This window comes from Anolis carolinensis, chromosome 1 (assembly GCF_035594765.1).
Source record: "Anolis carolinensis isolate JA03-04 chromosome 1, rAnoCar3.1.pri, whole genome shotgun sequence".
In the NCBI taxonomy this organism is placed as follows: domain Eukaryota; kingdom Metazoa; phylum Chordata; class Lepidosauria; order Squamata; family Dactyloidae; genus Anolis; species Anolis carolinensis.
Window position 1 is genome coordinate 340744576 of NC_085841.1, and position 12734 is coordinate 340757309.

The 12734-nt window shown below is 42.1% G+C and overlaps 1 protein-coding gene across 6 annotated transcripts in view; it reads right to left on the minus strand.

The window, feature by feature from the left end:
• catsperb (cation channel sperm associated auxiliary subunit beta) overlaps positions 1-12734 on the minus strand; it is a 116934-nt gene that overhangs the window by 4275 nt on the left and 99925 nt on the right. For 4 of the 6 annotated variants that reach the window (XM_062968134.1, XM_062968136.1, XM_062968138.1 and 1 more), the window contains 2 exons: positions 5683-5783; positions 664-738 (listed from right to left, as the gene is read on the minus strand). In XM_062968134.1, coding sequence (XP_062824204.1) covers positions 664-738; positions 5683-5783 — 176 coding nt within the window. Of the gene's footprint in view, positions 1-663; positions 739-5682; positions 5784-8310; positions 9610-9646; positions 9864-12734 lie in introns of those variants that run through there. The other 2 variants (XM_062968140.1, XM_062968144.1) reach the window with 2 other exon arrangements.

Genomic DNA, 12734 nt, shown 5'->3' on the forward strand with positions numbered 1-12734 from the left:
GATGTTTGAACATATATGAATGGCAGACTACTTTGTCTCAGTGGAAGTGGGAGTTGGAAGGTGCCAAATATAAATGTATCAAATGCAACAAAATATCATGGAAGAGCCATTACATTGCATCTGAATAAACAGGGACAATATCAAGATCCAAGAAGCATGGCTTTTGGGGTAAGACATTACATTCATTGTTTGCCTCTTAAAATAAAGAACTATCTCCAGACAAGATTTCCCATTGTTTTTGTGCTACAAAAGGTCATGACTCTTTGAGTTAAGCATGCTTTGCTTATTCTTGATGAAGTCTTTTTTTTAAAGTGAGGATGACTTACAATCAGTGATAAAGCATGTTTGACATACAAAGATAGCACACAGCCATTCAGAGTCAAGATGGCTTTTTTTGTTAATTTCTTTGCAAGGTAAGTGTAATTAATTATTTGAGAGAGAAGGCTGCAGACCTTTTTGGACCCACTTGCTCGTTGTCCCACCAGGCCAACTAGTTAGCAGGTAATTTGTGTAGGTTTTTATAGGAAAATTAAGTGTAAAACATTGGACAACACTGGACACCACCAAGTGTGTGTGTGAGAGAGAACTAACTTGTATTGTTTTATAGTGGTTATCTGGGTCTATATTTTTGTATTACTATTAAAAAGTAGCCAATGACTGTACCTGAAATTCATCAAACAAATTGCAAAATGAGGCTCCAGGAATGGTGGATACTCTAAAATGGAAAAGCTCAGATCCCTGTTAAAAAAAAAAGAAAATACTGGTATTTAATAAAAATTTATTGCATAATAAACTTTACTTGTATTTAATAAAATGTATTTGGAAAATGAAAACACAACCTACAAACAATCTACAAGCCCACAAAGATAATTCAACAAATGCTATGTTCAGCAAAGGATAAGAGGGATCCTCTAACCACTGCAGGAGTCTATTGTATACCATGCAGTTGTGGACAAGTCTACATAGGGTCCACCAAACACAGTGCCCAGACACGTATTAAAGAACATGAAAGGCACTGCAGACTAATACAACCAGAGAAATCAGCCATAGCAGAGCACGTGATGAACCATCCTGGACACAGCATATTATTTGAGAACACAGAAAGCTAAGGTCCAGGGTCTTTAGAAGTGAGGACCCTTCTGCAGTCCCGGGGTTCAGTCTCCACAGCTATCCCGCTTCTTCGGGCTCCCAAAAGCCCGGAGGAGTGGAATGGCACCCCGTCTCCCCTCCCATCCCTCCCATTTAGCCCCTAAAACGTCCCAGAGGGTCCTGCTGGCAGTGCAGGCCCCTCTCTGCAGTCTTCCTGATGCGAGAAAATTGAGTGTCAGGAGGTGTGTGTATGGGGAAGGGATTTCCCTCCTCCCCCCCCCCCCCATCCTGATGTCATTTTCTCATGTCAGGAGGATTGTAGAGAGGGGCCTGCGCTGCTAGCAGGCCCCTGTGGTGTTTTGGGAGCAAAATGGCAGGCTGGAGGGGGGCTGGATGTCATCCTGGGTCAACCTTTCTTTGACCTGGGATGCCATCTAACCACCCCTCCCAGGAAAGCCTGGGGCTTGGATTGGAGTCTAGAACCTGAGAGGAAGCGGGTTGTTTTAACCAGCTTCCTCTCAGGTTATAGCATAGTGTAGAAGGGCCCCTAGATTTCTCTTAAGTGTGTGCTCTTTTGCTTTGCTGGTTGTTGTTGCCTCTTCATCCACTTTTTTCATTATTTTGAGGGACTGCAGCAATTTATACAGTTCTTATAAAAGTTTTAAAAACTGATTTGCTAAGGTGACCCTATGATCTTATGGGTAAATTTTCTTCGCTCAGAATGTTTTTTTAAGTTGTAGTGCAAAACCCAATTTTACTGTTTACTAAAGCGCCATAACTATACAGAAGAATCAAAAGTAAGTAAGATGAAGGAAAGAGAACATTTTGTTCCAAAATTACTCTAAATTTAAAATGTTACTCACTTGAGGTTGTGAATAAAATGTTGCAGCTAGTGCTGAGAATTGCCAGAAAACATACCAGGATAACAAGCACATTCAGATCCCCCCCCCCCCCCAAAAAAAACCTTGAGAACTAGAGCTGCAAATTTTGAAACTTCCTGCCACAATTGCTCTATTTGGAGTAGAGTTTAAGGTATTTGTACTGTACAATAGCTAGGCCACTATACTACTGAACCAGCTAAGGAGGTATAGGTTCAAAAATTCAGGAAATCAACAAACAGATTGTAAGGCAGGAGAAACAGAATAGTAGGGCCCACACAGAAGTTACATTTAACGTACTATTGCATTTAACATACATTTGAAAAATGTAGATGCCAAGCCCCAATAATACTAGGTCCAGCATGGTTAAGGAAAAGAAGTTCTTTCTACAATCCCAACAACAGCTGCCTCATGCCCAGTGAACTATTAGCACTGGGACATACCTCAGCCAATTTTGGATACACTTCCTACGGAATGTCAGCAATATAGTTAGGGTCTAGTCAGCAACTTGGTTTAGCTAATTTACAACACCATAATAATCGTCCAGCTGAGTGCAGAAAGGAATGAGGAAGTAATCCATCAAGGACTCTATGTCACAGTGGATGATGAAGCAGCAGCTCCCCTTGTGGTCAGAATCTAGCATATCCTCATAAAGCCTGGAAGCTGGAAAATGTTAAATTGCCTCTGTGTCTTCGTCTCTGTCTCTGTCTGTATGTCGTATGGCATTGAATGTCTGCCATGTATATGTACATTGTGATCCACCCTGAGTCCCCTTTGGGGTGAGAAGGGCGGAGTATAAATACTATAAATAATAATAATAATGCCAAAAGATCTCAGCCGGCATTTGGAAACAATAGACATTGACAAAATTACGATCTGCCAACTGCAAAAGGCCACCCTGCTGGGATCTGCACGCATCATCCGAAAATACATCACACAGTCCTAGACACTTGGGAAGTGTTCGACTTGTGGTTTTGTGAAACAAAATCCAGCATGTCTATCTTGTTTGCTGTGTCATACAACATCGTTGTGTCAATAATAATAATAATAATAATTGTGCGGTTTTCTGGCATTGTATATTTTTGCCACTTCTGTGACTGTTCATTTGGGTTTTGATGATTCCGTAACTCACTTGTCGATGGATGTCCAGAATCAGCAGCATCCACCTTTTTATCCTGGGCAACGACTGAGCCAGTATAGACTTCGTTTTGGTTTGATTCTCCATAATGCTAATGGGTTAGGTGCACTTGGTTCCACTCCTCAGCTGAGGCCTCTCTGGCTTGGTTGGACCTGCCGGTAGTTACACTACTGCCAGCACAGCCCTCAGCGTCCTTGGAATGGTTAAGCCCCCCCATCACGTCAAGGTGGCACCTGCCAAAAGATCTCAGCCGGCATTTGGAAGCAATAGACATTGACAGGATTACGATCTGCCAACTGCAAAAGGCCACCCTGCTGGGATCTGCATGCATCATCCGAAAATACATCACGCAGTCCTAGACACTTGGGAAGTGTTCGACTTGTGATTTTGTGATACGAAATCCAGCATATCTATCTTGTTTACTGTGTCATAACAACAATAATAATAAAATGATCACGTTGTAGAATTAAATATTGTAGAATTAAATGCCAGACAGAATGGGAGGATTATGAACAGCAAACAAGTGTACAGAGAGTGATTTACATTTTTCTCTATTCAACTGCATTACAACCTACTTTTTGAATAGATATAGAGATAGACACACACATATACACACACATTTCCCTAATGCTAACTGCTGTATGACATGGTGATGCCATTTTCCTCAGCTCAAGGCTTCGGGAAAAAACTTAAATTTCATCGCCTCCAATGTCTGGTATGTAAATACCGATATTTTGAAAGATACCTGAAGGACAAAGAAAAGAACAATATTGTGATGCTGGCCTTCAGCACATTAACTTCCCTTGTTCTTTTTCACAGTGGATGTCTTAGCAAACTGAAGTCATATTTTCCAGAAAGGATAAATAGGCATAATGGAATCTTGTCCCACATATAAAAACTTTGCATCTAGAAAACTAAATATCAAGCAGACAGATTCTATCCAATGTGCTGCCTTAGATTTCTAAAGTGCAGGATTCTTTTTTCTACTTCATGTAATGATGGTGTCATTTACTACATAGAAAAATGCTGCATAAAGTCTACCATATCACCCGGGACTTTGACTTTACAAAAACTGTCCAGACCCTCCTAGAAAACCGCAGCTTCTATGTGGAGTTTCAGGGCCGGAAAAGCAGATGGAGGAGGCAAAAGAATGGTTTACCCCAAGGCAGCGTTCTCGCACCAACCTTATTTAATATCTTCACGAACGATTAGCCACAACCACCACTCACAAAGAGCTTTATATATGCTGATGACCTTGGCCTTACAACACAAGCAAAAGATTTTGAAACAGTTGAAAAGCAACTCACCAATGCCTTGAAAGATCTCTCCAGCTACTACAAAGAGAACCACCTGAAGCCTAACCTTGCCAAGACACAAGTGTGTGCTTTCCACCTACGTAACCGCGAAGCCAACAGGAAACTGAAAGTTACTTGGGAAGGCCAAGAGCTCGAACACTGTTTCCATCCTAAATACCTTGGTGTCACCTTAGATCGAACACTAACATATAGGAAACACTGCACGAACACCAAGCACAAAGTAGCTGCACGCAACAACATCCTGCGGAAACTGACTGGCAGCGCATGGGGAGCAGACCCACAAGTAATAAGAACATCAGCCCTGGCCTTGTCTTTCTCAACGGCAGACTATGCCTGTCCTGTCTGGCACAAGCCTGCCCATGCAAAGCAGGTGGACATAGCACTGAATGAAACATGCAGAATCATCACGGGATGCCTTAAACCTACACCTGTTGATAAACTCTACAAGTTAGCTGGCATTGCCCCTCCTGACGTGCGACGGGAAGTTGCTGCTAACGGTGAGAGAAAAAAGGTTGAACACTGTGAAAGCCACCCACTGCATGGCTATCACCCTCCTCCCACCAGACTCAAATCAAGGAAGGGCTTCATGAAAACCACCACTCCTCTTGATGTTCCTCCAGCAACAGCAAGGGTGTCTCTCTGGGCAGCTAAACCTGGCAATTCTAACTGGATGGCCCCCCAAGAGGGTCTTCCTCCAGGGGCAAACCAGGAATGGGCAACTTGGAAGTCCCTGAACAGACTCAGAAGTGGAGTGGGCAGATCTAAAGACAACTTAGCAAGGTGGCACTACCTGGAGGAATCCTCCACCTTGTGTGACTGTGAAGCTGAAAAAACAACTCAGCATATGTATGCTTGCCCACAATGCCCTGCCTCATGTACGGAGGAGGAGTTGTTTAAAGCTACAGACAATGCGGTTGCTGTTGCCCGCTTTTGGTCCAAAACTATTTAGTTGCTTGTGATTTCTTTTCTTTTTTATTTTATTTCCATTATTTGAAATGTATTTGCTGTACCAATGCTTTTGACACGAAATAAATAAATAAATTTACTGAGTGTGAGAAATCCTAATATTCCTAATAATCAAGAAAATGTCTGCAATTTTAAAAGCAATTTTATCAGCAAATGTTTCAAATCCTATATTTTTATTTCATATGAATATTTTTCAATGACACATGGAGACTCAGATCAGAGATGTTCCAGGATTTGGGTATTAATTAACATGTTGACCTTTCTAGCCAAAATACTTATTTTATCAGTAACTTACCATTATGCTTATACTCAAGCCTTCTGGATTATACAACTCAGTGCCGAGAACATGCTCCAAAAGTTTTTTCATTTTTATTGTACTTGATGTTAAATTTGTACCTGGAATATATTTAAACAAATATCTGAAATGTTTGGGACCAGAAGTGTTTCAGATTTTGGAATCTGAAACATCATCATCATCATCATCATCATCATCATCATCATCATCATCATCATTATTTATATCCCACTTTTCTCCCTCACAAGACCCAAACCGGCTTACAATTTATTAAAATCATATAAACAATACATCAATAAAACATCATAAAATAAACATTTTAAAACAATAATATACATTCACATTCTTGTGGCACCTGCCCTTCTAGTCTTCCTTCTAGTACAACAGTCATCTAAAATATTTGAGTAAAGATTCCAACAAAGAGAGATCAAATTATGAAGCCTATTCCAAGAATGTTCCCTCTTTCCTTCTTCCCACAAATTCAGAAATAGTTCCCATTCCTTGACTACTGTCTATTCCTTGAGTTTTTCTTTTTCCTCTCAATTTATCATTACCAATTTATCCACTTCCCTTATTCCAAAAACGTTTATTATCGGTTTTTCTTCCTCTTCTTCCTCCTCCTCCTCTTCTTCTCCATAAGTCTTTGTCCCTTTGTCTTCTTCCCCCCTTTTCTTTGATTTTGCACTTTCTTTTCTTCTTGCATCTGGTGGTTTATCTTGTCAAAAATCAGTTACTTTTGTGAAATTATTTGGCCTTTGTCACTGAGGCGAGTACATTCTCTCTTTAAAGTGTAAAGATTTACCTCTATACACTTGATCTAAATCTTTTTCAAAATCTACTTTCCGTCTTCTCATGAAACCAAAATCTTAACCATCTGTTTGTGTATATCGTCATTTGTTTTTTAAGCCTCTAAATCTTAAGCATAGTTTTTCCCTCTCTTGATTCCATTAATGTAAATGAACCCATTAAGTGTTCTTTTTTATTTCTCTAAAAATTTCTTCTAACATTGTTGTTCTTTGTTGAATCCTTTTGGGGAGATAGTTTATTATTCTTTCTTCTGATTCTTCTACTTGATGCACTATTATTTTCATGTCTGAACTCATCTGAGTAAGTGATTATTTGACTTCTTTCAATTCTGTCTTTACTCTGTCTTTAATTCCCCCTCCTATCTGAATTATTTGACCTCTCATTGTTTGGATCTCTTCCAAAATTTTCTGGTTTAAATCTTCAATTTTGATTGGTATTTCAGCTGACATTCTTCTTTTTTCTTTATAATTTTCCTTTTCCAGTTTATTAACTCTTGATCTTGTCACAGTTGTTTAATGTAATATACCGTATTTCCCCAAAAATAAGACAGTGTCTTATATTAATTTTTGCTCCCAAAGATGTGCTAGGTCTTATTTTCAGGGGATCGTATTTTTCCATGAAGAAGAATTCACAATTATTATTGAACAAAAAAAGAACATTTATTATATACTGTACAGTAGTTGTCATCACAAACAACATAACCAGACAAACTATCAATAATTTCTTGTTCCTACCATTTTTTCCATATACATCTGGTGTGTACATTTACCAATCCTGCATGCTCTGGTGTTCTGTTTGGTGGGCACCGGGCATGCTTTCAAACTAAAACTTTGCTAGGTCTTACTTTCAGGGGAGGCCTTATATTTAGTAATTCAGCAAAATCTCTACTAGGTCTTATTTTCAGGGAAACAGGGTATGTCTCAACTTCCAAACCAGGGAACAGCCTATGAAATGTTATTAGTGTGTTATGGATTTTCAGACCACAATAACTTCTTCTGATAATTTCTAGCAATTATTTAATTATTCCTTCTTTCAAACAGTTCAATTGGTTGGTTGTAGTCCTTCACTTCCTTGTGTTTTGTATTTACACTCTGGTAACTCTGCATGCTACTAGCTGTGTTCGGCTGTGGCTTATGGGAATGCTTTGTTGGCCAGGTAGAATAGCAGTAAATAGCCTTGCAGCCTCAAAGCCTGCCCATTTTCTTCTTATGGGAATCCTTGTTTGGTGAGTTGGAATACAATGGGACAGGCTTGCTGCTTAGAAGGCTGGGTACATGTGTTCTAGGGGAAAGGTTTTTTGGGCTGCTAGAATTGCAATGAATAGCCTCACTACTTCAAAGCCTGTCTGCTTGCTACCTAGGGTAATCTTTGGTTGGTCAGCTTTAATAGTACAGAGTAGTATCGTTGCTTCAAAATCTGGCCGCCTTCTACCAAGGTTAATCCTTTGTTGGTCTGGTTGAATTGCACTGAATAGCCTTGCAACTTCAATGCCTGGCTGTGTTATACCTAGGGGAATCCTTGCTTGGCGAGCTGAAGTAGCACCCTCAATCAGACAGCCGTTTTGAAGCCTGGCTACTTCCTTTGTAGAGGAATTCTTGTTTGGCCAGCCTGAACTGTACTGAATAGTCTTGCAGCTTAAAAGCCTGGCTTTCTATATAGGGCATCCATGCTAGGCCAGGTTGAATGGGACAGAGTAGCCTCATGGCTTCTAAGCCTGGGGGTTTTCTACCTAGAGGAAATCTTGGTTTGCCAGGTTGAATAGCACTGAATAGCCTTGCTGCTTGCAAGCCTGGCCGCTTTCTATCTTGCAGAATCCTTGGTTGGCCAGGTTGAATAGCATTGAATAGCCTCGGTGCAGCAAGTACAAATACTGCAATTAGTCACCTTGATTAACATTTTATGGTCTTGCAGCTTCAAAGCCTGGCTGCTTCCTCCCTGGGGGAATCTTTTGTTGGAAGGTGTTAGCTGGCCCTGATCATTTCCTTTCAGGAATTTCCAATTTCCCTGTTTTCAGAGTGTTGCTCTTTATTTACTGTACTGATTTTAGAGATTATATTGTTCTGTATTATTATGCCACAGTAATTTTACATATTATATTTATAATCTTATATTATCTGTTTAGAACTTGATTATATGAGGCCCTTTCTACATAGCTGTATAAAATCGACATTGAACTGGATTATATGGCAGTATGGACTCAAGATAATCCAGTTCAAAGCAGATACTGTGGATTATATGATGACATTCTGGGTTATATAGCTGTGTGGAAGGGCCTTGAGTCTACACTGCCATATAATCCAGTTCAAATCAGATAATCTGCATTTTATAGGCAGTATGGATGAGGCCTAAGTGCACTCTGCCTGTCCCCTGGGTGCCATTTTGGCTAAGGGAGTTGCTAGGACACGAAGAGGGCACGGCCTAAAGGCAGCAGGGCCTACCTTTCTGATTGGCAGTTAGGGGGAGAAAGGCCTTCCTCATCCTCTGTAATTTGGACTATTTTTCTAGGGTTTTTATTGAAAGACATATATTGGATGGCTATGTCTTTTGTGGCCAAATTTGGCGTGATTTAGTTCAGTGGTTTTGTTTTTTCCTCCATGGGAAAATGCACATTGCAAGTGTTATTTGTTTCACTTTTGTGTTAAGTACAGCGTAGGTGCAACCTTATAGACATTAACTGTCTCTACTGTCTCTGGTGTCTATCAGCTCAAAGTTCTCTTTCTGAACATGTTCTCTGTTTATTCAGCTTGTGTTCTTGGCAGCAGATATAGACCAAACAAAACGGGACACTGGTAATAAGTAAGCTGCTTAATTCTTTTTAACTTTTAAATGTTCTGTTTTTATACATTTTATGCATTACATACATATTTTGTGTTTTGAAATGGAGTTTTCTCTTGGCTCTATACAATGTTGGTAAATAGCTTTTCACATAACAGGAATATTTTCTTCTAATTTATCTTCGTAACACTGTATTGTTAGTCACAGAACAAGAAAAACCCCACTAAATGTTGAACAATACCAATATCTCTTGGAGAGAATTCTATTTTCAAAATAATCCAAGATATTATTCTTCTCTAAATTGTTCATTATTGTTCCCGTTGCTAATGTTGCTAGTAGGGTTATCTTTGGAAAGAAAGTTGAACATGATTAAATCTCCTACCTCAAAGTGTTTCTGTATGTTGTTAATCGTTGTTTGTTTGATTTTTTTTAGAAGTCTGCTTTGTTTGGAACTTTATTTCCAAGGTTTTCTGCCTTGTTGCAGTTTAAATGCAGAGTGGCTTGAAGTTTTCCAGGGTCCCCCATTAATTGTACATGTACCACACAAATTAGTACAATAAAGCCGATTCTCAAGCTGGTCCTCTTCGGCTTCCCTAAACCTAAGGGAGATTTTCCACTATTTAACAGTGGCTGTTTTGCAGCTAACACCTCATTTTGCTTCTCCTTTTCAGAGAATTGTGAGAAGATGATTTCACTCCTCCACAGCCAGAATGGCAGCCCATTTATATTTTAATATACATCTTATACACATAACCTAAATGTGATATTGTGATGACTCATGGGCCATGTAGTCCTGTTCCTAGTACTGTTGTGTCAGATGAAGAGGAAAACTTGGGTTTCCCACCGTTTCTGCCGGATTTGGAGCCCTTGCAGCTGCAGGATGTTTGCCCACAAGAAGTCAGCCAAACAAGCCTTGAGCAGAAATCTCCCCCATTTTCTCGCCGTCTTTATTATAATCAAGATAGAAGCGCTCGGGAGGCGACTCACCGGAGCGCTAGGATAGCTGCCAGACAATTAGATGATTAAGTCTGTTTCCCTTGGGAAAGTTTAAGGAGTCATGCATCTGGACACAGCATAGGTTTCGTTTCTTGTTCCCCAGAGAAGGTGTTCTTTGGCGGGAAAACAAGATCCTATATAGGTGTTTGGACACAAAGGAATCCTTGCTGAGTCAATTTGTCAGCTTCGGGAGTAGATTGTGTGTGGACTACGCTAATCCAGTTTCCAGGACCTTGCTCTCGTTCCAGCCCTGCCTTGTTCCCCGGACCTCACCACGGATTTCGCCACGGACCCTGTTCTTGCTCCTCACTTCTTGTTGCCTTGAATCAAGCCTTATTTGCCAAGAATCTAGTTTGCTTCCTAGCCTTGCATTAAGCTCCATGGACTAAAGGCCCTTGTCATTTCCCCTCACTTTTCTTGGCAAAGTGTGTGTTTCGGTTATTGGATTACAACTTTGGACCTTAATATTTCATATTGGACATTGTTTTCCTGGACTATATTTGACCTTTCCTGAAAGGTCTACTTCTGAACTATATTCTACACTTGTTTTTATTAACTTTATATATTTCCTTAATAAAGATATTAGTTAGATTCTGGTCTCTGCGCATGGTTATTGGTGCTCTGCAGCCTGGGTCCTGACAGTTTGACTCCGCCACCTTAAGTACCAATTAACCTAGACCAGAATGTCTACTGGAACCGGGGCGGAAGCCCAACCACTCAGCTACACCATCTCCAAGGATGAAGTGGACAGAATCCGAGATACACTCCATACGCAGGAGGGAGAAATACGGGGCTTGAAGGAACGCGGAGCCCGTCTCCCTGCCCTGGCGCTACCAACCAAGTTTTCTGGAGAAGCTTCCAAGGTTCATGTTTTCCGTCGCCAATGCCAGGCATACCTAGAAGCCCGTCATGCCGAATTTCCCCAAGAAGACATCAAGGTGGCGTGGATTTACAGTCTCCTAGACGGGCCAGCGGCCAATTGGGCGACGGCGCTGTTTGATGAAGTCTCCCCACACCTAAGTTCCGCGCAAAACTTCCTGAATCACCTTAAGGCAACTTGGGGGATCGAAGACAATTTAGAGGCGGCCGGCCACAAACTCCGGCGCCTTCTCCAAGGGGACAGGCCCTTGTCCCAGTATATAGCCGAGTTCCGAGTGCTGGCCCAAAACACTGGTTGGAATGACATAGCCCTCAGAGGACAGTTTCGGGAGGGTCTCAACATCGAGATGTTGGAAGAAATCTCCAAGGTGGACCCTCCAAACTCTCTTGAAAGACTTATTGACCAATGTTTACGAGCTGAAGTCATGCTTGCCAACAGAAAACAGTGGCTCCGAGGCCAGAGTGGAAGAGCTGGAGCAAGACCTCCCGCTCCCGCCGGCATCCAGCCACGTCCAACGTGGAGACCCCCGCCACCAGCCCCATACCCCAGAGAAAGCAAGGAGGTGCCGATGCAGTTGGGCAATGTGCGTCCCAGATTAGACGTAGCCGAGAAGGCCCGCCGCCAACGTTTAAACCTCTGTTGGTACTGCGGAAACGGGGGCCACTTTGCCAGAGAGTGTCCAGCCAAAAGAAAGCCCGCCGCTCGTTTGGCGGCGGCGTCCTCCGTGGAGACGGAGACGGCCGAGGCGGCTGGCGCAAAGCCGGCGGGGGAAGCCAACGACCGGGCGTAGAGAGGCTCGCCAACCCGGTCAGAAACCACACTCAAGAGCCGCCAACCGGGGTCCTGTTTCTCCTAGTGGTCACATTGTGGTCAGCGAAAAAAGGACCCGTCATGATCCATGCCATGATAGACTCAGGAGCAACAAACAATTTCATCGATAGAGAGTATGCCGACTCTCTGGGATTACAATATCATGATTTCAAGAATGCCCGGGTGGTGCAAGCCATAGATGGCTGCCCCCTAAAGACAGGTCCAGTAAGCCAATGGTCAGAACCCACCAGAATGTGGATAAGGGAACACATGGAGGAGATTTCCTTCTTTGTTACCGAGGTCCCTCACTTCCCTGTGATTTTGGGAATCCCATGGCTGACACTCCACGACCCCAGCATCTCTTGGACCAACAGAGAACTGCAGTTTGCTTCTAAATATTGCCAAAACCATTGTCTTGTAGCCAAGGTCTGCCATGCCACAGATGCTGAATCAATCATCACCTTGCCCAAGAAATACTCAGATTTTTGGGATGTTTTCAATGAGAAGGAAGCCGAGAAACTACCCCCGCATAGGCCTTATGATTGTGCCATTGACTTGGTGGAGGGGGCCCCGATCCCGCGAGGACACCTCTACTCCCTGACTGAACCAGAGCAAGAAGCTCTCAGGGAGTTCATAGAGTCAAATCTTCGCAAGGGATTCATCAGACCCTCTCAATCCCCAGCTGCTTCCCCGGTGATGTTTGTGAAAAAGAAGTCAGGGGACCTACGCTTGGTTGTGGACTATAGAGCATTGAATAATATCACGAAGCGGAACCGCTATCCCC